This window comes from Myxocyprinus asiaticus, chromosome 3, assembly GCF_019703515.2.
Source record: "Myxocyprinus asiaticus isolate MX2 ecotype Aquarium Trade chromosome 3, UBuf_Myxa_2, whole genome shotgun sequence".
Lineage (NCBI taxonomy): Eukaryota > Metazoa > Chordata > Actinopteri > Cypriniformes > Catostomidae > Myxocyprinus > Myxocyprinus asiaticus.
In genome coordinates this window covers 58,178,179-58,202,530 of record NC_059346.1, presented here as the reverse complement: position 1 = coordinate 58,202,530, position 24,352 = coordinate 58,178,179, and the positions used below count along the sequence as shown (strand labels likewise).

General features: G+C 38.4%; 2 protein-coding genes across 3 annotated transcripts in view; both read right to left on the bottom strand.

The window, feature by feature from the left end:
• Window positions 1-1,569: 1,569 nt before the first annotated feature.
• On the bottom strand, window positions 1,570-8,062 carry LOC127431197 (iron-sulfur cluster assembly 1 homolog, mitochondrial). Its single transcript, XM_051681513.1, has 4 exons — window positions 7,920-8,062; window positions 4,631-4,684; window positions 4,399-4,504; window positions 1,570-2,062 (listed from the first exon to the last, which is right to left on the bottom strand). Exons 1-4 carry the CDS (start codon window positions 7,998-8,000, stop codon window positions 1,914-1,916), a joined length of 390 nt encoding a protein of 129 aa, XP_051537473.1. The 5' UTR covers window positions 8,001-8,062; the 3' UTR covers window positions 1,570-1,913.
• Window positions 8,063-15,604: 7,542 nt separating this feature from the next.
• The window catches only part of LOC127431101 (terminal uridylyltransferase 7-like), a 51,482-nt gene continuing 42,734 nt past the window's right edge, over window positions 15,605-24,352 (bottom strand). For both annotated transcript variants that reach the window (XM_051681363.1, XM_051681371.1), the window contains exons 28-30: window positions 19,675-19,727; window positions 19,499-19,565; window positions 15,605-16,251 (exon numbers count right to left, since the gene is read on the bottom strand). In XM_051681363.1, the coding sequence (XP_051537323.1) occupies window positions 16,223-16,251; window positions 19,499-19,565; window positions 19,675-19,727 (149 nt within the window). In that variant the 3' untranslated portion in view covers window positions 15,605-16,222. The remainder of the gene's footprint in view (window positions 16,252-19,498; window positions 19,566-19,674; window positions 19,728-24,352) is intronic.

Genomic DNA, 24,352 nt, shown 5'->3' with positions numbered 1-24,352 from the left:
CCCCCCCGATAGTGGATGTGAACATAAATTGAAGCGTCTGACCTGTATCTGATTGATTTTATGCATTGCACTGCTGCCTCACTATTGGCTGATTGGATAATTGCATGAATAAGTAGGTGTGCAGGTGTTTCCAATTAATTGCTCAGTGAGCCTATACTCACTTATACATCATATAAATTGTAACTTAACACCTTGAACTGAAAATGTTCATGGACATGCTCTTTGTCAACTATACCCCGATATGTTTTTCCACATTATTCTTATTCTGTGAATTAATTCCTTTAATTATTGTTCTAACTGTGAAAACCACATCTTAGTTGGTAGTTTGTCATTATCTTCATTTTGCCAATATCTGGAAGCAAACTGTATATAATAAGTGCTGCGGTCTAAACATATATTACATTGCTGCTATGTTGACTTTAGAATCTAAATTTAAATTCAAAATACACATATCCTCTCAAATTCCAACAACACTGCTTACAGTATGTCAAAGCAAAGAAGAAAAGGCAAAGTGCCGCCTCGCATAGGCAAAATAAAAAACTGTAACAAAATGGCTCTGTAGATTTGGACACTGCAATTTTCAATGTTTTCTCCAAATCTTAGCATAATTCAGACAAACCCACTGATAAGATCACAAGACAGATCATATTCTAAGAGACCTAATTTCAGTTGTTACTCAATTTTGACAACATTTGCAGTTACTGCATTATGCCATTGCACTGAAGAATAGATTGTTACTGCCACACAGGTCATAAGAAAATTAGGGCATTTAATTTAATAAGGGGGAAAAACAACAACAACACACTTATGTATAACAGAAGTTTATTTGTGCGTTAAACGACAGTCGACGGGATTTACATTGTTATGTACACATTATACTCATACATAAAACACCAGATAACAAGTTTGACAAAGTCAAACAATTGCATTTGAAAATTCTCTAAATGGCATCTCTTCCTGTGCTGCATGCTTTTCCACTACCATGGAAAGTGGTACATGCTGCAACATATGTATCTACTGACCAGACAGGTTATGTTTAAAAGATTTGTCAATTATTCCTGGTCCACAATCCACCAAATGTGTGCAAAGTAACCAAGAGGAAGCAACTGCAAAGCTCCTGTGTTGTACATCAAGGCCCTCGTTTTAAGAATGAGACATGTTATGACATTCACCAGGTTTTCACTTTTCAAGATAAGCCTCATTAGATCTCATTAACCGGGTTAACAAATATGAATGGGTGCCAGCTCAACTGGATGAAGCATAACTTCCTCAGAAGAGATCAAATCAATTTATTAAACTCCATAAAAACATGGAGTGCAGTTCTAATCTCTCCCCTGAGATCTGCGTGAGACGGCTGTACAGGCACATGTTCAAGAGACACCATCAAACACAAAAATATTCTTTAAAGGAATAGTAGTTCACCCTAAAATTAAAGTTCTGTCATTATTTCCTCACCCTCTTATCGTTCCAAGCCTGCATGTTGTTATTTTTCTGTGGAACACAAAAGGAGAAATTTGTGTAAAGATTACTCAAAATGTCTCCAATTGTTTTCCACAGAAAGGGTATATCCTGTATAATAACATCATTTTAAATTTTTGGTTTTAATTAATTAATTTAATGGTTTAAAAGCAAAATTCATCATTTTAGATTTTGATGAAGGAATTAAATGAATCTTTTGAACCTCTATTGAAAGATGAGAATCACAAGCATGTTTTTTTTTCCAGAAATATCAGTGAATGTTGACATGGCTGGAAGCAGCACAGGAGGTGATGCCCATACATTCCACTAAACAGCAGTGTCTTTCTCAGTCTCCTATGTCTTACACTTCTTCAGGATGGATCTCTGAATCTTGGACTTGGAGTGGATGTCCCGAAGGGGTAGAGCTTTAGGTGCAGTGACACATGCAGTGAGGTTCATATGTTGAAGCTTTCCCCACACCCACAAGTTCCTTTGATGTTCGGATTGTTGAATACAAACTCGCTGGAAAGTTTTGTTTCAACAAAATCCATCTCTGTGCCCAGCAACGTAAGCTGTGCCTTCTTCTCAATGAAAACCCTCACACCTGTAAATATATGCAGCAACATTATAAGTAAACAGGTCTCCATGGTGATCTGGCAATAGATCATGACAGTCGGGTTACAGAAGTAAAAATCCCATCTAATTTTCTTTTAGGCAAATTGATTTTTACCAATAACTTTAGAGACAGACCTACCATGAGCTCCACGTTATTTTTTTAAAATATCATGTTTAATAGTGAAATTCCTGGTTAAGAACTACACTTCCCATGCTGCTGAAAAAGGTCCACCAATCAGAGAATCGTGACAAATCAAGGCAAGAGATTTGCAGTTTGCGCCTGATGACGTAATCGAGGCGGTCTTCCTACACTCTGAAACTACTTTATTTGTGTATACGGTGGTGTGAAAAAGTGTTTGCCCCCTTCCTGATTTCTTATTTTTTTGCATGTTTGTCACACTTAAATGTTTCAGATCATCAAACAAGTTTAAATATTAGTCAAAGATAACACAAGTAAACACAAAATGCAGTTTTTAAATGAAGGTTGTTATTATTAAGGGAAAACAAAATCCGTTTAGCGTCTTAAACTTGAGTCCCGCCTTCTTCGATTTGATTGACTATCTCAAAAGACATTGAGCGGTGTTAGACTACGGAGCACGGTAAAAATGACACTTTTTTAAACCATTATGTTATTCCTGCTACAACTTAATGACAATTAGACAGCGGTGCATAATGGAATGCAGCAGAACAGCAACAAGGATGTCAGTTATTGGGGGGGACTTGTCCCCCTCAAAGTATATTGTGGTTACGGCCCTGATTAAAACACTCGAGCCATGTCACAATATCCCTCATATCCATTTTAATAGCAAAGTTCCTTCTATAGTGATGTACAGATTCCGAATATTGAATATATGTGCAGCAGAGGTTGAAATGCATTTTATGTCAATGCATGAAGCGTAATAGTGCAGGTATTAAGTTAAAATGTTGATTTATTAATTAGAGAAAAGAGTTTTTAGTTGAAGACCCAGCGAAAATTAACCATGGTTTTACTATAGTAATATTGTAGTAACCCTGACTGCTGTCACCATGGTTTTCTTTGCAGAAATCATGGTTTACAACAGTAATACTGTAGTTTCTATATAGTAACCATGATTATACTATATATTGTAAAAATGACAGTAACCATGCTGATTTTGTGGTTACTATTTTTTAATATATATATTTTTTTCTGTACATTGTAAATACCGAACCGTACCGAAACCGTGACACAAATCGAACCATGAGAAATTTTAACCGTTACACCCCCTACCGCAAATATAAAATACATAAATTTTCAAGACATACTAGGCCTATTTGTTGTCTGCTAAATCAAAAAATTTAATGTTAATGTTATCATGATATGAACTGGCACTCACGACATGCCTGTCATGGACTACCGAAAAGAAGTGACACTTATAACCTAACTATATTTTTCAGTAGCATGACAGTAGCTCAGCTGTTTTCAAAATAAAGTACCGGTAGCTTTTTCAGTCACAAACTAGTTTTTCCAACGAGTAGCTGTGCACTGTGCAGTGAGACAAAATGCTGTTTTAAAGGGATAGTTAATCAAAAATTACAATTATTTCATAATTTACTCCCCCTCATGCAATCCCAGACGTGTATGACATTCTTTCTTCTGCAGAACACACACAAAAAAAAAGATTTTTAGAAAAATATCTCACCTCTGTAGGCCCATACAATGCAAGTGAATGGTAGCAGAACTTTAAAGGATCAAAAAGCACATACAGGCAGCAAAAAAGTAATCCATAAGACTCCAGTGGTTTACTCAATGTCTTCTGATGTGATCCAATTGTTTTGGGTGAGAATGGACCAAAACATAACTCCTTTTCCACTATAAATCTTGACATCATCAGTCTCCTTGGTGATCATGATTTCTATCTCTATTACACTTCCTAGCGCCATCTAGCACTCTGCACATGTGTCAAGCACAAGGAAGTGTAATAAAGATTGAAATCATGATCATGCCTTGAGACTGCAATGTACATTGAATGAGTTATACTTTGGTCTGTACTCACCCAAAACCGATAGGATCACTTCAGAAGACATGGATTAAACCACTGAGTCTTATGGATTACTTTTATGCTGCCTTCATGTGTTTTTTTTTTGTTTTTTTTGTTTTTTGTAGCTTCAATATTTTGGTCACCATTTACTAGCATTGTGTGGACCTACAGATCTGAGTTATTCTTCTTAAATTCTTTGTTTGTGTTCTGCAGAAGAAAGAAAATCATACACATCTGGGAAGGCATGAGGGCGAGTAAATGATGAGAGAATTTTCATTTTTGGGTGAACTATCCATGAAGATGGAGTGTTCATTCATTTTCTTACCATCTTGCAGCACCTCCTCATCTGATTTGTCTTTCTCCTTGGTGTAGTCAAGAGTATAGGTGAGGCCATTGCAACCTCTGGTTCGAACACCAACCTTAAGGCCAATCTGTTTAAGATCAGAGGAATATTGTACAAAATGAATTAAAAGAATGCAGAGGAAAATATGTCATTAAGGCAAATAAAAAGACAGCAAGACTTTCACTGCTGATGATAAACTCAAATAAATACTCACATATTCTGTCTTATCCTGTAAAAGCTGTTTGACTTTATTCACAGCTGAAGGTGTCTGAGAATGAAGAAGAAAATACACTCAATTTGAATCACCTGTAATTGATCAATGAAAAATTACAGCTTCATTTTCTGTTAAAGCATAATTTTCTGTAAAGCTGCTTTAAAATGATGTGTGTTGTGAAAAGCACTTGACTTGATCAGAGTCAGATGTTAAATCTTCTGCTGTGAGTAATGTTCCCATATTTGTGAGGTGTTGTGGAGAGATTTAAGACTTGCTGATTCTGTCTGACACTGCTTAAAAAAATAGTTGCAGTAAAATATGTTTAAACTGCTCGATGTTATGAACTAGATACATGTACCCGCGTTATCTTGTAGTTCTGCGCTTTTTGTTTTGTGCCGCTCTGTACTGAAGCCTTTCTTATTTTATGTTTACTTTTTTACTATGACAGTTTTTTGCAATACGATGTTATAGTTATTTAGCCTATTTATTTGTTGAATATCCATAAGTTACCATGTTGAAGTGCTACCCTTAGCATCTGTATATCCCTCTGAAATGGGTCTGATCGGGGTCACGTGATCATAACGGCGCCTATATTATACATTAATATTTTTAACACCGACTACTCGTTCAAACAACCGACCAAATAGACAATTATGAAAATTGGTAGTTTTTCACATCCCTAATATCGTTATCATGATACTAAATTATCCATATCGTGATATAAAGTTTTGATCATATCGCCCACCCCAATCTTAAATACACCCAAATGAATCTGAATAACATAGAATCAAAATCTAATTGAGAGCTTCTGAATTGGAATCGAATCAGTAAATCTATATCAACACCCAGCCCTACTGTTTTAGATTTTCTTTTTGGTAAAAACAGGACTACAAAACAATAATCACATTCTCATTGTTTTAAGTCAAACAAGGTGTCTTCAAGTAAACCATGAAATATTGTTTTATTAAACTGCACATTAATTGGTCAGTCAAATGTAAATGTCAAATGTTTCCCACTATATTAATTATACAAGTGCTTTTTTATGTTTTATCCTTGTACGACCCCGTGTCCACATGTGTGGACGTTGTATTTTGACTTCGCTATATGCAACACATAATTTAAATGAATAAAAACTGACTGAATACTGTTCACAAGACTCTAGACTGCCATTTAAGGGTTAAACTTCTGCCGCACTGAGTCATGTAACACAATGGCATGACGTTGATTTCCATGAAGCGCTCCTACGAATGCAGCGGCAACAAAAGTGCCTCTGGTAAGAAACCTCTATGTTTTTTCATTGAAACCTGTTTGGATGTAAAGAGGAGCGTCTCTAGTTTCGTTTGATATGCCACTTTAAAAAATGCGTTCATTTTTCACACTTCAGCACGCTGATAAACATGATGTCCACATATGTGGAAACTCGTACCGCATTTCCTCAAAAGTAGAAAAAACGTTAGTTATTTTGAATAACTTTCAACTCTAACACAACTTTGAATCATTTAGCTTCATTTGAATATACATTTTGTTATGTTTAATTTTGTTATTTCTGTGCAATACGGTTCTATTCAGTAACATTAGTAAATGCAATCATATATATATATATATATATATATATATATATATATATATATATATATTATATTTATATATACATACACACTGTGCATTTTCACACTGGGTCATTGGGTTCATCCAAAAGCTGAAAAATGTTGCTTTCATAGGCTTTATATGGAGTAATAAGGTGCATTTCAAACTGTTCTGAGACCAGTGCAGACAGACAGCATACTGGAGGTAAGTCGTTCACTAAATAGTAAGGGAGCACCCTATAGCTCTCTATGCAGCTAAGTGCATTCACTCCTAAAATCAGAATCAAAAGTTCAGTTTCAGGCTGCAGATGATGTTTAGACCACACAACATGTTTGGCAGACATGGGACAATGGTAAACAGTACATAGATTCAGAATTTATAATGCTAAATAAAATTTTAAAATGGTTGGCAGTGAATGGATGATGCTGGACATTACTTGGAATAATTATTATTTATTCAGCTTTAGAGAAAATCAGATGTAATTTCTGTAATGTCACAAAAACATGCATTTCCAACACTCCTGGAAACAAAAAATTTGATGAAAAAAAAAAAAAATCTGACTTTCTATAGCTTAGTGTTATTTAAAATTTCACAACATAGTCTTGATGTCCACATATGTGGACATACATTTTTAGGAAAGCTATTTGCTAGAGCAAAAATATTTATTTATTTATTTTTTGCTTGTTTATTATGTGCTACTAGTTACAAATCAAAAAGGGAAATTGAAAATGCACACCGCAGTCACGCTCGGGTCCCAGGAGGTTAAATAAGTTCTGTATTTTTTTAGCTTCAGTCAGAAACAGATGCACATGAAATGGCCATAGAAATATCTGGGTCAGTGGATGTGAACAATCTAACAAATGACTTTATCCAGACTAAATCCATTTGTGTGACATCTGGACACTTAAACAAGGAACTTGATGAACAATAATTTGAAGGTAGTGGTTTCTGTCATGTTCCTGCAAATACGAAAAAGGAACATTCTTGTAAGTTGCAACCCACTCGTGTTGTCATCATTGAGAGTCAAGTTTTTTTTTTTCCTTACTTAAATTTACTGTTTTAACAAAGTAGAAACATTTCCTGTACACAAATCATTTTGCATTTACAATAACTACTCAAAAGTAAACATTTTTACAGTTCTTGTGGAATGATTACATCTGTAGAGAGTTCAGGCTCATCTTTTCCCACAAACCCAAATTAAATTCCTCTTATCTGATCAGGAAAGTACGGATAAGGACATTCAAAACTTGATGTACTGACCTCACCCAGTCCATTCCAACGAAGTCGAGAGAGAAAAGCAAAATAATATAGACAGACAGACAGAATGCCACAGTCCACAACGACTCAGCTCTAGAAGCTTCTGATGCAAAAACTTAACCCATAAACATTGACACAAAACCTATCCTATTCAAATTCTTGCTAACCGCTAACCTGCCCATAGACTGACCTTGATGTCACATTTATGTTGCTCAACACAACCACGATGTGAATCAGATCTTTTCAACTCGTAAATTTGAATATATCTCTGAATGTTCCAGAATGCCAGACGTTGTCTCTTTTTAGCAAGCTACTGATCAGATAACCGAGCTCTGAGTGCAAGTAAACACATCTGGCACGTATGGAAGCTCGCGCTGGGGAGTATTTTAAAACGAACGAGTTGTTTATGTTCGCTATTGTGCGATTTGTTTTAGACAGTACTCACCATCGTTAGAGCGGCTCTTGTGGGCAATATCTTCCGTCTGCTAACCGCCCTTACTGTCGCCCGTGCTATGGAGGCTGACATGTTGAAGTTACTTAAGCACTTTGCGTGGATGTAAACATGAGAATACTGATAACACAAGCGGAAACCTGACTTCCAGAAAGCACAGGATTGGTTGGTTTTTTGAGTGACAGCTTTGGAAACCTACGAGTAGTGTGTTTACGCACCACGTGACATATACGCTATTACGCAACTAACGTAATGTCAGAGAACGCCTTGTTTTTTAAAAGCTTATGAAAAATAACGGTGTGTTTATTGTTAACTTGAACTAAACCCGGTTCTGTGACATTATTGCATTTGATTCTAATAACTTTGTCGTATGAGACAATAAAGGAGTCTTCCACCAGGGGGCGCAAGTCTGACTGCAGACATACAGTCATGGGAATAAGAAAGTACACCCTCCTTGAATTCTGTGGTTTTACGTATCAAGACATAATAAAAATCATCTGTTAAAGGTAATTCTACAAGCTATTGAATCATAAGGTGTACTTAGTTTTTCACACATGGATTCTCCATTTTGGCTTTATTTTTTTAAATAAATCATGACATGGTGTAATATGTCACCTGTTGTTGTTCATCTGAGGTTGTATTTACCTAATTTTAAGACCTGCTAAGGACAAGATGATTTTTATTATGTCCTGATACGTAAAACCATAGAATTCAAGGAGGGTGTACTTTCTTTTTCCCATGACTGTGTGACCGTTTGCAGCTCATGCTGTTCCATGAATAGAATACACAAGTAACACCAAAATAAGCATTCATGCTTTATTTCATATTCTTATTTGTTTTCATATGCTTATTTTATTTATTTTTTTTCAAGCAGCAGTTTTTGTTGTTGGTACAGTAGTGACTGTTAAACACTTAAAATAAGCACTAACTAGATATAGTACACGCCTTTTCTTTTATCACTATATAAGTGGGCCCTATTTTAAGAGCTCAAGCGTTTTGTGCAACGCAATGCCTTAAGTCATAAGTGCAAAGTCAATGGGCATGGCCATGACGTTTTGGTATTTTTGTGCAAGCATGCACTAAGTTCAGGCGCAAGTGGGTTTGGCGAAATCATGCGTGCAACGCGCAAAATGCTGGACCAAGTGTCATTTAATTCTGAGGTTCTTCTCCGGTTATTCCACCATCTGCGTCATTCCCTCAAGCTCCAACGATATAAACAAAGACAGCACATTCATTAGAAGTTGGTAGTGTAAATGGACTGTATGCAATTAATTTTCAGAATAGAAATATGGATTTATGTTCTTTTGTGCATTAACTGTGTCCTTGTTGAATGTTTGGCATATTTCTATGACAGTGACACGCTTTTATATGAATGGAAAATGCGATTTTTGCCAGAATTTGGATGTATGCTCCTTTAAATTATAAAGAATGTAAGTATTATTAATAATTTTCAACTACTGACACAAATCATGGCTAGTATTAACATTGAATGTATCGGAACGCACTTCACTTCACACACAAACAATTATAACCTTTAATGTCTTTATTGAACGCATCTCATTAAACATTAACAGTGCTGTGGAAAAAGTAAGTGAATCCCTAGGCCAGTGGTTCCCAACCTTGTTCCTGGACAACATATTTAGGATATTTCCCTTATATATATATATATATATATATATATATATATACCCACAGTTTGCATGCCTACACCCAAGTAGCGCAAACACTTCCAGCCATGCCCATTTGCACTTTGCGCACTCACGAAAACAGAGCCCCTGGTTTTAATTGTAGTTAGAATTGTGCAATTTTAAATACATTTTACAGTGTTACATTGTGTGAGAAATTTATGGTTAGTTATTTATTTTGTACTTTTTTTATTTTCAATACTTTACACATTAAATATATTGAGATTGTGTGGTTCATAATTGCTGTAAAATGTAAAATATAAGCTGTTTCTTTCTACTTGCTTTGATCCTCAAAACACTGCACAAATAATGTAATTAACCTGTATAGTCCATTAATACTAATACAAAACATTTAAATTATATGTTTTTGATTGTCATTTGTATGAGACAACCAAAGACTAACCTTAACTTAACTTCAGTATGTGGTGCTCTGTTTTCATACAATATTTAAAAGCCTTAAATGTCGTCACGTGATGCCATGCGAGGATCAGACGTGTGAACGGCAAGGTCTGCGCACTTTGCTGGTTTTGATACCTTTTAATGACTTAAAATGGTGAGATTCGATACACTCTGTCCCATAACTGTTCTAGGAGGATATAACAAGGTTAAGTTTGGGAAAGGAGGGGGCGGGAACCGGCTGAACTGTCAAAATGTTTAATGAAAACAAAAAGACACAAAACATAAATGCACACACTGCAGCTGCATGTGTCTCTCTCGAACTGCCGCATTCCGCTGCACTTAACACTCTCCTCAGCTGATTAGCCCGAATGGGGGCCGGGCGTGCGTATTCACGGCCCGGCCCCGCCCTCCTCCACATCGCACTCCTCCCTCCTTTGCCTCAGGCCGGGGAGTCTTTTCCCTGGCTCTCTAGAGCTGGGGAGGGGGACGAGGGGAGGGAAAAAAAAAGAGGAGAGGGAAATGGCAAAGCGGAGCTACAGCGAGAGAGAGAAGAGGAGAGAGAGGAATAACCTGGTTCGCCAGCGCCCAGATATGCTGTCGCCCGGCCCTCAGCCACTCCCCAACATCTGCTGGACGACAGCCGCTCCTCCCCGGGCGGACCGGAACAAGTCCTCTGGTGGATAGAATGCCCCTCCGCGTTTTGGCGGCTGGTAGGGAACTCCTCCATCCCCCGGCGGATGGCCGCGGCTGCTCCTTTGGATTGGCTGATAGTGGCGAGGACTCCACGACAGCGCATCCCTCCTCCTTACTGGGTTTCAGCACCAATGTAACAAGGTTAAAATGAGAAAGGAGGAGGTGGGAACCGGCTGAACCATCAAAATAATGTTTAATGAAAACAAAAAGACACAAAACACAAATACACGCATGGCAGTTGTTTGTGGCTCTCTCGCTCTCTCGAACTGCCGCATTCCGCTGCACTTAACTCTCTCCTCGGCTGATTGGCTCCGCCCTCCTCCTCATCACAGAGGACAATATGTCAAAGAATTCAAAATCCTCGGGCTCTGAAGACATTAAAAGACACTTACGTGCTCTGGCTGACACCCCTGAGAAGGCTGCGGACCAGGGAGTTGATTTGGTGGGAGAGTTCCGGGAAATGTGGCGAGAGATGTTGAACATGTTGGCAATGCTGACGAAGGTCGTTGCTGACTTGGAGGATCTTGCTGTAATACGTCGATCGATCACTGCCATGGAGGCGAAATTTACTGATGTGGTCACAAAAGTGGGGGATGTTGAGAAACTGATCGATTATCTGTAGTCATTGGAGAGGGAATTATCTGCTAATCAGCTAGCGACCTAGGTGGATTTGGAGCGTGTCTTGGAGAAGTTGGAGGACATGGAAAACCATAGCCGGCAGAATAATGTCAGTATCGTGGGAGTCCCGGAGGGAGCAGTGGGACAGAATATGATGGAATTCCTGGATGAGCTCTTTCCGAGTCTGCTCGACATAGCAGGCCATAAGCTGGAAATCGAGCGAGCTCACAGGGTTCCAGCTCAGCGATCCGCTGAGGGAGACAGGCCCCGATTAATTCTGGCCAATTGATCTTGTGTTACATGAGGTAAGGAGTAAAGGAAGGCTTTCTTGGAAGAATCACAGCATTTTCTTGTTCTCAGACTTTGCAAATTCGACGAGAGAAATGTGATAGATTCAAGGAATGCAAGAAACTTTTACATCAACGGAAGGTTGCTTTTGCACTGATATTCCCAGCCAAATTGAGAATAGATGGTAAGGATGGCCGTAAAACATTCACATGCCCACAGCAAGTGATGTCCTTCTTAAAGTCAATGGAGTGAGTGGATCATGTTGTGGTGCTCAGGTTGCCACCGGGTGGGCCAGCTCACTGAATATCGACTGTTTGAAGATTCTGCGTGCTCATTTTGTGCTGGTTCCTCCTAGTGGCTGGAGTTTATTTGTAGAGCAACACACCATCGGGACGGTTTTGTGAATGAATCTACATGCTCTTTGTGCTTATTCTGCCTATTGGCTGGAGTTTGTTTTATAGATTATCTTTTGCTGTGTAATTCTGTCTCACAAAATTTGTATAGAATCACCGGACTTGAGCAATCTGATGGCAAAGTTGTCGCGGAGGTTCTCGTAGGCGTACATGGATTGTTTGAGTTTGGAGGGCTGGACGCCAGTTGGCGCTGTCGTGTGCAGGGTTAATGCGCACCTTTTTTTTTTTTTTTCTGTTTGCTTGGTTCTGGGGAATGTTTGGGGTTTGACTGTTGCACTAATGTTGGAATGTGGTCTTTATAATCCTGTTTTTGACACACAATCTATTTTTTCTTACGTCAAAATGTCAAATGTTAATATGAGTGGATTGTCTCTCTCAACGTGGAATGTGAGTGGGTTGGGGCACCCCATAAAAAGAAGGAAGGTTATTTCTCTTCTTAAGTGTAAGAAATATGATACAGTGTTTCTTCAAGAAACGCACATTTCCCCGCAGGAAGCTGAACATTTTTTGGAAAGCTATGGGGTGGGCATTTTTTTATAGTGCTGGCTTGAGTAAGCGCAGAGGAGTCATTACACTGATAAGTAATCATCTACAATTCAAATGTCTCAAACAGAGTAAAGATAAATTAGGAAGAGTCATTGTTTTAGCTGAAATTCAAGGACAGAGTCTTATTTTGGCGAATATTTATGCACCTAACGTTGATGATCAGGGCTTTTTAATAGATCTTGAAGGGATGCTGCAAGCCACTGGCACCCCTCATTATACAATACTGGTAGGAGATTTTAATCTTTTGATGGACTCAGTCCTTGATCATAGTGAAGCATAAGTGTGAAAGCCCCCTACAGCAACAGTGACACTTCACAGGATGTGTAAAAATCTTGGTCTTACAGATATTTGGAGACTTATGAACCCCTCTGGTAGGGACTATACATTTTTTTCTTCCGTCCATAAGATTTACTCTAGAATTACTCTAATATAGATTTTCATTTTCATGTCCCTCATTTCATCTGTTGTTGATTGCTCAATTGGAAACATTTTAGTCTCAGATCATGCCCTGGTGTGTTTAGAGTGTTGCCACATACAGAGAAAAATAAATCATATAGTTGGTGCTTTAATGTATCCCTTTTGCAAAATCCTGAATTTCAACAAATGCTAAAGGCTGAAATCAGTGTCTATATGGAGAACAACTGGTCCTCAGTATTCTCTGTGGGAGTGGCTTGGGAGGCACTTAAGATGGTTCTTAGGGGCCGGATCATACAGTATGCCTCATTAACCAAAAAATTCAAAGCACAAGAACTTGTGGAATTGGAAGGGAATATTAAAAGTGCCAAGGCTGAAGTGTCAAATGTCGTCTAATAGCCTCAGAGAATTGACCCGATTGAAATACAGATATAATACTATTTTGCCACGGAAGGTGGAGTTTTGGTTATTCAGGGCAAGACAGTCATACTTTGAATTGGGGGACAAAGCAGGGAAGCTTTTGGATAGATATATAAAACAGAGAGAGTTTTTTTCTACCATTCCCTCAGTGAAATCTGCTGGTGGTGAAATATTTACCTTGGCCATTGATATTAATAATGCTTTAAAAGAATTATATCTATAGTTCCACGTCTTCGTCTACTGATGAAGATATTAGAAACTTTGTGGAACCATTAGAACTTCCTAAACTGACAACTGAGCAAAAAAATTATTTTGATTCTGAGATAACCTTGGAGGAGCTTGGCGAGGTAATTAAGGCCTTGCCTAAAGGCAAGACTCTGGGGCCAGATGGCTTTGCCGCTGAATTTTTGAGATCTTATGCTACAGAACTTGCTCCACTTTTGCTAGAAGTTTATACAGAATCATTAAAGAATGGAAAGCTTCCGCCAACCATGTCACAAGCCCAGTTCAGTCTGATTCTTAAAAAGGACAAAGATCCAAACAAGTGTAAGAGTTACTGTCCAATTTTCGCACATGGACCTCTGGGCAACAAGGACACCAAAAGTGACAAAATAGCCTTAAAATTCAGAAAGTGAGGGCAAAAATGCACCTTTAATGTTTTTATTTTTGTTTTTTTTCCTCCTGTTTTTAACTGATAACACATGATATAATCTTAATATTCTATTCTAAGCCTCGTTATACAAGTTATCACATAAAAAATGGTTTGATGTTTACTTAATTTTATGGGCAGGAGTTAATAAAATTCTCTATTTCTAATTATATTAAATACAGTGGCAAAGAAAAGTAGGTGAACCCTTTGGAATTAGCTGGTTTTCTGCATAATTGCTCATAAAGTGTGATCTCATCTTCATTAAAGTCCCAATAGAAAAAGCACAATGTGCTTAAGCTAACAACACAAACAATTATAATCTTTAATGTCTTTATTGAACACATCCCATTAAACATTAACAGTGCTGTGGAAAAAGTAAGTAAATCCCTAGGCCAGTGGTTTCCAACCCTGTTCCTGGAGGCCCTCCAACACTACACATTTAGGACATCTCCCTAATCAAACACAACTGATTCAACTCATCAGCTCGTTAGTGGAGACTCCAAGACCTGAATTGGGTGTGTCAGAAAAGGGAGATATACAAAATGTGCAGTGTTGTGGGGTCTCCAGGAACAGTGTTGGGAACCACTGCCCTAGGCTAAAGGCGACAAAAAACAAAACAAAAAAAAATACCTAGAGTCAGGAGTTGGCAAACCAATTAATGAAACGAGATTTATGCATTTATTAACACATCATATCCTGCAACATCCGGACAGACCAGGGGCATATGCAAGGATCCTTTTTGTGGACTTCAGTTCGGCTTTCAACACCATCATCCCAGCTCTCCTATGGAATAAATTAACCCAGCTCTCTGTTTCCATGTCTGTCTGTCAGTGGATCACCAGCTTTCTAACAGACAGGCAGCAGTTAGGGAGACTGGAGAAATTCACTTCCAGCATATGTAAGATCAACACTTGAGCCCCCCAGGGATGTGTGCTCTCCCCACTACTCTTCTCCCTGTATACCAACGACTGCACCACCAAGGACCCCTCTGTCAAGCTTCTGAAGTTTGCAGACAACACTACTGTCATCGGTCTCATCCAAGATGACGATGGGTCTGCATACAGAAGGGAGGTTGAACAGCTGGCTCACTGGTGCAGTCATAACAACCTGGAGCTCAACATGCTCAAAACAGTGGAGATGATTGTGGACTTTAGGAGGAACTCCCCAACACTGACCCCCCTCACCATTCTAAACAGCACTGTGACAGCAGTGGAGTCATTCAGGTTCCTGGGCACTACCATCTCACAGGACCTGAAGTGGGAGACCCACATTGACTCAATTTTGAAAAAGGCCCAGCAGAATATATGTGGCATATATTTTTATGGTTAACCCCCTAGACCCTGTGTTCTCTAAAGCCAATGAATTTCACTTTTTTATTTGATATATTTTTAGCTGCATTTACGACAGAGTCTGAAACCCTGGGTAGAAGTCATTATTTAAGAGCAGGATTACTGCTTTAAAAAAAGGTGAAAAAAAGGTGAAAAAAAGATCACAGAAGGAAAAAACAAAGTCACAGGTATAACAAAGACATCAACTACTAACATAGAGGGAATGCATTTTCTTAAACGAGTTTATTGACACGGATGCAAATGCAATGTAGCCTGCCTGCAAAGAAATATACAACTCATTTAGCAAAATAAAAGCACAACTATAAAACAAAGTATAAAAACTAAAACCAATCCCAACCAAACAGAAAAAAGCACTACAAACAAGTTTTGTTAACAGCTCTACAAAAACTTGCATTGATATTAGCACAAATCTAAATACACAGACCCCAACCAACATTTAAATATGTACATACAAAATAAATGCTTCTAGGGACACACACACAAGACTCACAATGGTGCAAACTTTTGATTTCAAAACACACAGTAGGTAGGGCTACAATCTAAATTACAAATTCAATCAGCTGGACTCTTTCATTAAAAATAAATAAATAATAAAAACATAAAATGCAAAACTTCCATAGTTCATTCCATAAAAATAAAAAAAAAGAACAAAAAAATAAAAAAATTAGACAACTTTAAAAGGCACATTCATCAAGGTAATCTAACTTTGATTTAAGATAATACTCAGTTTAGGTTGTTGTGGATTAAACATGGTTCACTGTAGCCTGTAATGGTTTACTGTTGAGGTTTTACTTGAAAGGGCTCCACTTCTGGACAGACTGATTTACAGATGTGTTCTGTTGGCAAGACTACCTACAACAGGATAGAGAAACACAATAGAATCAATCTAGATCATGTGATTAAGTTTGACATTTTAAAGTCTATACTAATATACAGTATTATAATATATATACATATTCACTGGCGGCCAAAAGTTTGGTATAATGTACATATTTTGCTCTTATGGAAAGAAATTGGTACTTTTATTCACCAAAGTGGCATTCAACTGACCACAATGTATAGTCAGGATATTAATAATATGAAAAATTACTATTACAATTTGAAAAAAATAATTTTTTTTTCAGAACTTCTTAAACTATTTCAAAAACTTCTCATAAAAAAATCCTCCACATGCAACAATGACAGCTTTGCAAATCCTTGGCATTCGAGCTGTCAGTTTGTCCAGATACTCAGGTGACATTTCACCCCACACTTCCTGTAGCACTTGCCATAGATGTGGCTGTCTTGTCGGGCACTTCTCATGCACCTTACAGTCTATCTGATCCCACAAAAGCTCAATTGGGTTAAGATCCATAACACTCTTTTCCAATTATCTGTTGTCAAATGTCTGTGTTTCTTTGCCCACTCTAAACTTTTCTTTTTGTTTTTCTGTTTCAAAAGTGGCTTTTTCTTTGCAATTCCTTCCATAAGGCCTGCACCCCTGAGTCTTCTCTTTACTGTTGTACATGAAACTGGTGTTGAGCGGCTAGAATTCAGTGAAGCTGTCAGCTGAGGACATGTGAGGCGTTTTCCACATCTCTTTCTGTCCTTGTTAGAGCCAGTTGTCCTTTGTCTTTGAAGACTATTGTGTACACCTTTGTATGAAATATTCAGTTTTTTGACAATTTCAAAGATTGTATAGCCTTCATTCCTCAAAACAATGACTGACTGATGGGTTTCTAGAGAAAGTTGTTTCTTTTTTGCCATTTTTGACCTAATATTGACCTTAAGGCAGTCCAGTCTATTGCATACTGTGGCAACTAAAAAAAAACCCCCCAAAAAAACCCCACAAAGACAATGTTTAGCTTCATTTAACAAACCAAATAGCTTTCAACTGTGTTTGATATAATGGCAAGTGATTTTCTAGTACCAAATTAGCAATTTAGCATGATTACTCAAGAATAAGGTGTTGGAGTGATGGCTGCTGGAAATGGGGCCTGTCTAGCTTTGATCAAACATCAGTAATGTCCTGACTATACTTTGTGATAAGTTGAATGCCACTTTGGTGAATTAAAGTACCAATTTCCTTCTGAACAAACTTTTGGCCGCCAGTGTGATATATATATATGTATATACACACACACACAGTGATGTGAAAAAGTATTTGCCCCTTTCCTATTTTTGTATATTTATCATACTAATTTGTTTTAGATCTTCAAACCAGATATAACAAAACAAAGGCAACCTGAGTAAACACAAAGTTTATATATATATATATATATATATATATATGTATATATTATTATTATTTTTTTTTGTATTGAAGCAAAAAAGTTATCCAACACCTATATAACCCATGTGAAAAACTAACTGCCCCCTTAAACCTAACAGCTGGTTTTGCCACCTTTAGCAGCAACAACTGCAACCAAATTCTTCCGATAACTGGACATCAGTCTTTCACAACGCTGTGGTGGAATTGTGGCCCACTCTTCTTTGCAGAACTGCTTTAGTTCAACCACATTGGAGGGTCTTCGAGCATGAACTGCATGTTGAAATTCCTGCACAGCATCTCAATCAGGTTCAAGTCAGGACTTTGACTAGGCCACTCCAAAACTTTAATTTTGCTTGTTTTGATCCATTCAGAGTTGGACTTACCCCTATGCTTTGGATCATTGTCTTGCTGCATAATCCAGTTGCGCTTGAGCTTCAACGCACTGACTGATAACTGGACGGTCTCCTAAAGAATTTTCTAGTAGAGAGCAGAATTCATGTTTTCCTCAATTATTGCAAGTCGCCCTGGCCCTGAAGCAGGAAAGCATCCCCACACAATCACACTACCACCTCCATGCTTGACCGAAGGCATGATGTTCTTTTTGTGGAATTCTGTGTTTGATTAATGCCAGATGTAACGGGACCTGTCTTCCAAACAGTTCCACTTTTGACTCATCAGTCCACAGAACATTCTCCCAAAAGGTTTGAGGATCCTCAAGGTGTATTTTGGCAAAATTCAGATGAGCCTTAATGTTCTTCTGGGTTAGCAGTGATTTTCGCCTCGTCACTCTTCCATGGATGCCATTCTTGCCCAGTGTCTTTCTGATAGTTGAGTCATGAACAGTGACCTTTATTGATGTGAGATAGGCCTGCAGTTCCTTGGATGTTGTCCTTGGCATTTTTGTGACTTCCTGGATGAGTTGTCGCTGTGCTCTTGGAGGAATTTCGGAAGGTCGGCCACTTCTGGAAAGGTTCACTACTGTGCCAAGTTTTCTCCATTTGGAGATAATGACTCTCACTGTGGTTCTTTGGAGTCCCAGAGCCTTTGAAATAGCTTTGTAACCCTTCCCAGACTGATGTATTTCAATCATCTTTTTCCTCATCATTTCTTTCGACCTTGGCATAGTGTGCTACAGGGTGAGACATTTTAGCCAACTTCATGCTGCTGAAAAAGTTCTATTTAGGTGTTGATTTGATTGAACAGGGCTGGCAGTAATCAGGCCTGGGTGTGTCTAGTCCAGCTGAACCTCATTATGAATGCAGTTTCATAGATTTGGGGATTTAGCTTTAGCAGTTAACTAAGGGGGCAAATAATTTCTCACACAGGCCCAGTGGGTATTGGATAACTTTTCTGCTTCAATAAATAACATTATCATTTAAAAACTGTATTTTGTGTTCGCTAAGATTTCCTTTGTTCTATGTTAGATTTTATTTGAATTTTTGAAACAATTTAGTATGAGATATACAAAAGACCAGAAGAAATCAGGATGGGGGCAAATACTTTTTCACAGCACTGTGTGTATATATATATATATATATATATATGAGAGAGAGAGAGACTATAAAATATATTACAGTATAATGTTACAGTATAATTGTTGCAATTACGAATCCTTGTTTGGTGGTGCAAGAAAACATCTAACAATGTCAGATTTATACAAAGCCCAGAGTTTCAATGCTATTGAAAATTACATTTTAATATTCATGTCCCTTTTTATTATCAGCTTAGATAAGTACACATATTGTAAACTGAAATTCGTAACATTTATAGACAGAATTGAAGGGTTAAACAAGGAGTTATTATATCAAGCGCCGCATAAATCACCATGCACTGAAGTACTGCGCTCACCTGCTTCAGGATCCAAAAGCACTCTCTTTGCTTTCTGCTTCCTGTTCTTGTAATGCTGAGGACTGCCCTGTACAGTACACACATATAAAATTTTTGAATTGTATGTGTATTAATAAGAAAAACAATACTATTATTAAATAAGGATAATCGGAAAAACAAACAAAAAACAGACATACTTGTCTGTCTCTGTCTGAAGCAGGACTTCTTTGGTATGTGTGTGGGGAGGACTCTGCAAAGAGAAACATGAGGATGTTTGCATGATTCTTGACCAAAGCCTCAAACACCCAAAACATGCCTTTATTGTAAACATACTAGGGCCCGTATTCACAAAGATTTTTATCTTACCACTAGGAGTTCTCCAAAGAGTTCCTAGCTAGGAGTTTTTCTTAAAACCTATTCACAACACTGCTAAGAGCAAGTTTTACTAAGGAAATCTTAAGATAAGATTAAGGCGTAGTTGACCCAGTTGCTATGGGAGTGGTGGAGGCGTAGTGCGCTAAAGCACATAACTGGTAGGTTATCCTTTTCAGAAGGTTGCTGGTTCAATTCCCACAGCCATCACCATTGTGTCCTTGAGCAAGGCACTTAACTCCAGGTTGCTCCAGGAGGATTGTCCGGTAATAAGTGCACTGTAAGTCGCTTTGGATAAAAGCGTCTGCCAAATGCATAAATGTAAATGTATGGATGACTCCACGTTTTATGAGCGCTCTCTTTTAAATCGCCCACAGTGATTGGTAGACAGGGAACCACTATTTGTCAGCACAGACAGACAGACAGACACACACACACCGGCCAAAAAAAAGTTGCATACTCTAATATTTCGTTGGACCACCTTTAGCTTTGATTACGGTGTGCATTCGTCATGGCATTGTTTCGATAAGCTTATGCAACATCACAACATTTATTTCCATCCAGAGTTGCATTAACTTTTGGTCGAGATAACGGGAGTCGAACCACTCCGTAAAATCTTCTCCAGCACATCCCAAAGACTTTCAGTGGGATTAAGGTGAGGACTCTGTGGTGACCAATTCATGTGTGAAAATGGCTACGTTTACATGCACCATCGTAATGCGATTATAATGCGATTAAGGCAATAATGCGATTAAACTGTTGCTCATGTAAACAGAATATTGCGATTATGATGTTGCGATTATGCTAACAATCAGAGTAATGATAATCGCAGTAAGATATGTGGAGTACTCCTATTTTAATCACTTTATACCGGCATGTAAACGCTTTAATCGCAATTCTTCCACTCTGAGCAAAGTGCACCTGCACCAGTACTGCAGACGGTCATGTTCCACTCAAGCACAGGTTCGAAAACATCACGAAAAAGAAGAAGCTGCACTTAATTTTCGGCTTCATGTAAAACGGCAGTTCCATGCACTACTTTCCAGCACTGGTGCTCCCCCGTCTACAGCCACATGGCAAAAGAATACATATTTTCCAGAGTTGTGAATGTCCGTTTGCAGTCTAAATTGAATGTTGTGGAAATAAAAAGACCATATGCCGCAAAATAATGAGAAGGAAACACGTCTTTGAAATGAGTTTGTGCTCGCGGGCGAAACACATCAACATCCATCATGTGTATTCCGATTCACACACAAATGACTCGATTCTTTTTACTGAATCAAAACAGACATCTCACCCAGTGTTATTGAAAATGACTCTTATGAAGTGGTTCTTTTAATAAATTTTTCAAAAAGACTCACAAACAGACTAATTTTCCTTATGCCAAGCTGTATTTAAAGAGACATATTTGCAACAAGTTTTTTTTTTGTAATAAATATTCATTTATAAAAAAGCATTAAAACATCACATTTCTCAGCAAATAATCAGCGTATTGGCAAGAAGCATGTAAACGGGATTGAAGTGGTTGGACCAAATCATGTAAACAACTTAATCTAAATATTCCTTATACTCTGATTATTGCAATAATCAGAGTATTGGTGTACATGTAAATGTAGCCACTGATTCCTCATGCTCCCTGAACCACTCTTTCACAATTTGAGCCCGGTGAATCTCGGCATTGTCGTCCTGGAATATACCCGTGCCATCAGGGAAGATTGATGGGATCACCTGGTCATTCAGTACATTTAGGTAGTCAGCTGACTTCATTTTATTGCCGCATAATGTTGCAGAGCCTAGACCTCAACATTTAACCCCCACTATTACCCCTCCCCCTCCTAATCCCCAACCCCACCCTGACCCTCAACAAACATCCCTGTGGTCACACATGAGTATATACACACAAACACACACACACACACAAAAAAAAAATAAAATAAATAAAATAATTATATATTTATATAATAAATCACACACATTTAAAGCTATACTTCTCTCTCCACTGCCCCTCCCCGAGAGCCCTCCAAGAACGGCAAACAGCTGCCCCATTTCCCATCAAATGTATCCAAGTTCCCCAGCCTTCTAGATGACACTTCCTCAAAATCCGCTACCCTCTCCATCTCTGTGCACCACTCTTGAAATGAGGTCGCTCCAGCTGACTTCCATCCACTTAAAACAATCTGTCTGCTGATCATAACACCGGCCAGGACCCAATTTTTTATGTGTTTATCCCCTATATTGATGACAGCCCCATTGTCTAAAATACAGAGTCTGGAAATTTGAGTGTCCAATACGTCATACATAAATCTAATCTGGGACGTTTACCATTCCAAATTAAGGATTTCACTATGCTATCAAATTGCTTGAAATAAAAGAGGGGGACATCTATAGGGAGAGACTGTAGCAGGTAGTTGAATTTTGGAATAAAATTCATTTTAATTACATTAACTTTCCCAATCATAGATAAATGTAATGAAGCCCACCTGCCCACATCGCTCGAAAACCTTTTTATTAAAGGGTCAAAATTAACTAACTAAATCACAAATTTGCTGGGAATAAAATACCCAAATACTTAATGCCCTGTTTGGGCCTCTGGAAGGCACCCGGCTGAAAAGCCGTTACCGGGCAATACGCTGTCAGAGCCGGATTTAGACCAATTAACTCTGTATCCTGAGAACTTAGAAAAGGAACTAATAATTCTGTGGAGGCAAGGCATAGATCTAGTAGGGTCGGAGACGAATAATAAAATATCATCTGCGTAAAGCAAAAGCTTATGCACCACACCTCCCAGCACCACCCCTGGAAAATCACCTTCCTTTCTTATCGTGGCTGCTAATGGTTCCAGGGCAAGACAGAACAATAATGGGGAAAGAGGGCAACACTGCCGAGTGCCCCTATCCAGAGTAAAATAATCTGAAATTAATCCATTCGTTTGTACCGCTGCTATCAGGTGTCTATAAAGTAACTTAATCTAACCAATAAAAGTATTCCCGAACCTGTACATTTCCAAAATGTTAAAAAGATGATCCCATTCTACCATATCAAACACCTTTTCGGCATCAAGTGAGATGGCAGCGTCCAGAGTCTGATCATAGATCCCAGACCTTTGCCGTTTTAGTAAAAAGGTATGGCTACACGAGACTACCTCCTATACAGTATGTCAAAAACAGTATGCCAATGGAGTAGTATGTCCGAATCCTCATTATTTATAAAACAAAGCAAGAAATACCCGGATGACCTACAACGCTATTTCCGGCGAGATTTTGAAGTGCGGATCGACTGAACACTTAACAGTCCCTTAGGCGATGGCTTGAGGCGATGTCATGTTCAAAATACTGGATAAAAAAATATGGCGGTGAACAGCAAGTCGGATGGATCTTTTCAACTGTAAGTGATACCTGTATATACAGGTGCATCTCAATAAATTAGAATGTCGTGGAAAAGTTCATTTATTTCAGTAATTCAACTCAAACTGTGAAACTCGTGTATTAAATAAATTCAATGCACACAGACTGAAGTAGTTTAAGTCTTTGGTTCTTTTAATTGTGATGATTTTGGCTCACATTTAACAAAAACCCACCAATTCACTATCTCAAAAAATTAGAATATTTTGACATGCCAATCAGCTAATCAACTCAAAACACCTGCAAAGGTTTCCTGAGCCTTCAAAATGGTCTCTCAGTTTGGTTCACTAGGCTACAAAATCATGGGGAAGACTGCTGATCTGACAGTTGTCCAGAAGACAATCATTGACACCCTTCACAAGGAGGGTAAGCCACAAACATTCATTGCCAAAGAAGCTGGCTGTTCACAGAGTGCTGTATCCAAGCATGTTAACAGAACGTTGAGTGGAAGGAAAAAGTGTGGAAGAAAAAGATGCACAACCAACCAAGAGAACCGCAGCCTTATGATCGTCAAGCAAAATCGATTCAAGAATTTGGGTGAACTTCACAAGGAATGGACTGAGGCTTGGGTCAAGGCATCAAGAGCCACCACACACAGACGTGTCAAGGAATTTGGCTACAGTTGTCATATTCCTCTTGTTAAGCCACTCCTGAACCACAGACAACGTCAGAGGCATCTTACCTGGGCTAAGGAGAAGAAGAACTGGACTGTTGCCCAGTGGTCCAAAGTCCTCTTTTCAGATGAGAGCAAGTTTTGTATTTCATTTGGAAACCAAGGTCCTAGAGTCTGGAGGAAGGGTGGAGAAGCTCATAGCCCAAGTTGCTTGAAGTCCAGTGTTAAGTTTCCACAGTCTTTGATGATTTGGGGTGCAATGTCATCTGCTGGTGTTGGTCCATTGTGTTTTTTGAAAACCAAAGTCACTGCACCCGTTTACCAAGAAATTTTGGAGCACTTCATGCTTCCTTCTGCTGACCAGCTTTTTAAAGATGCTGATTTCATTTTCCAGCAGGATTTGGCACCTGCCCACACTGCCAAAAGCACCAAAAGTTAGTTAAATGACCTTGGTGTTGGTGTGCTTGACTGGCCAGCAAACTCACCAGA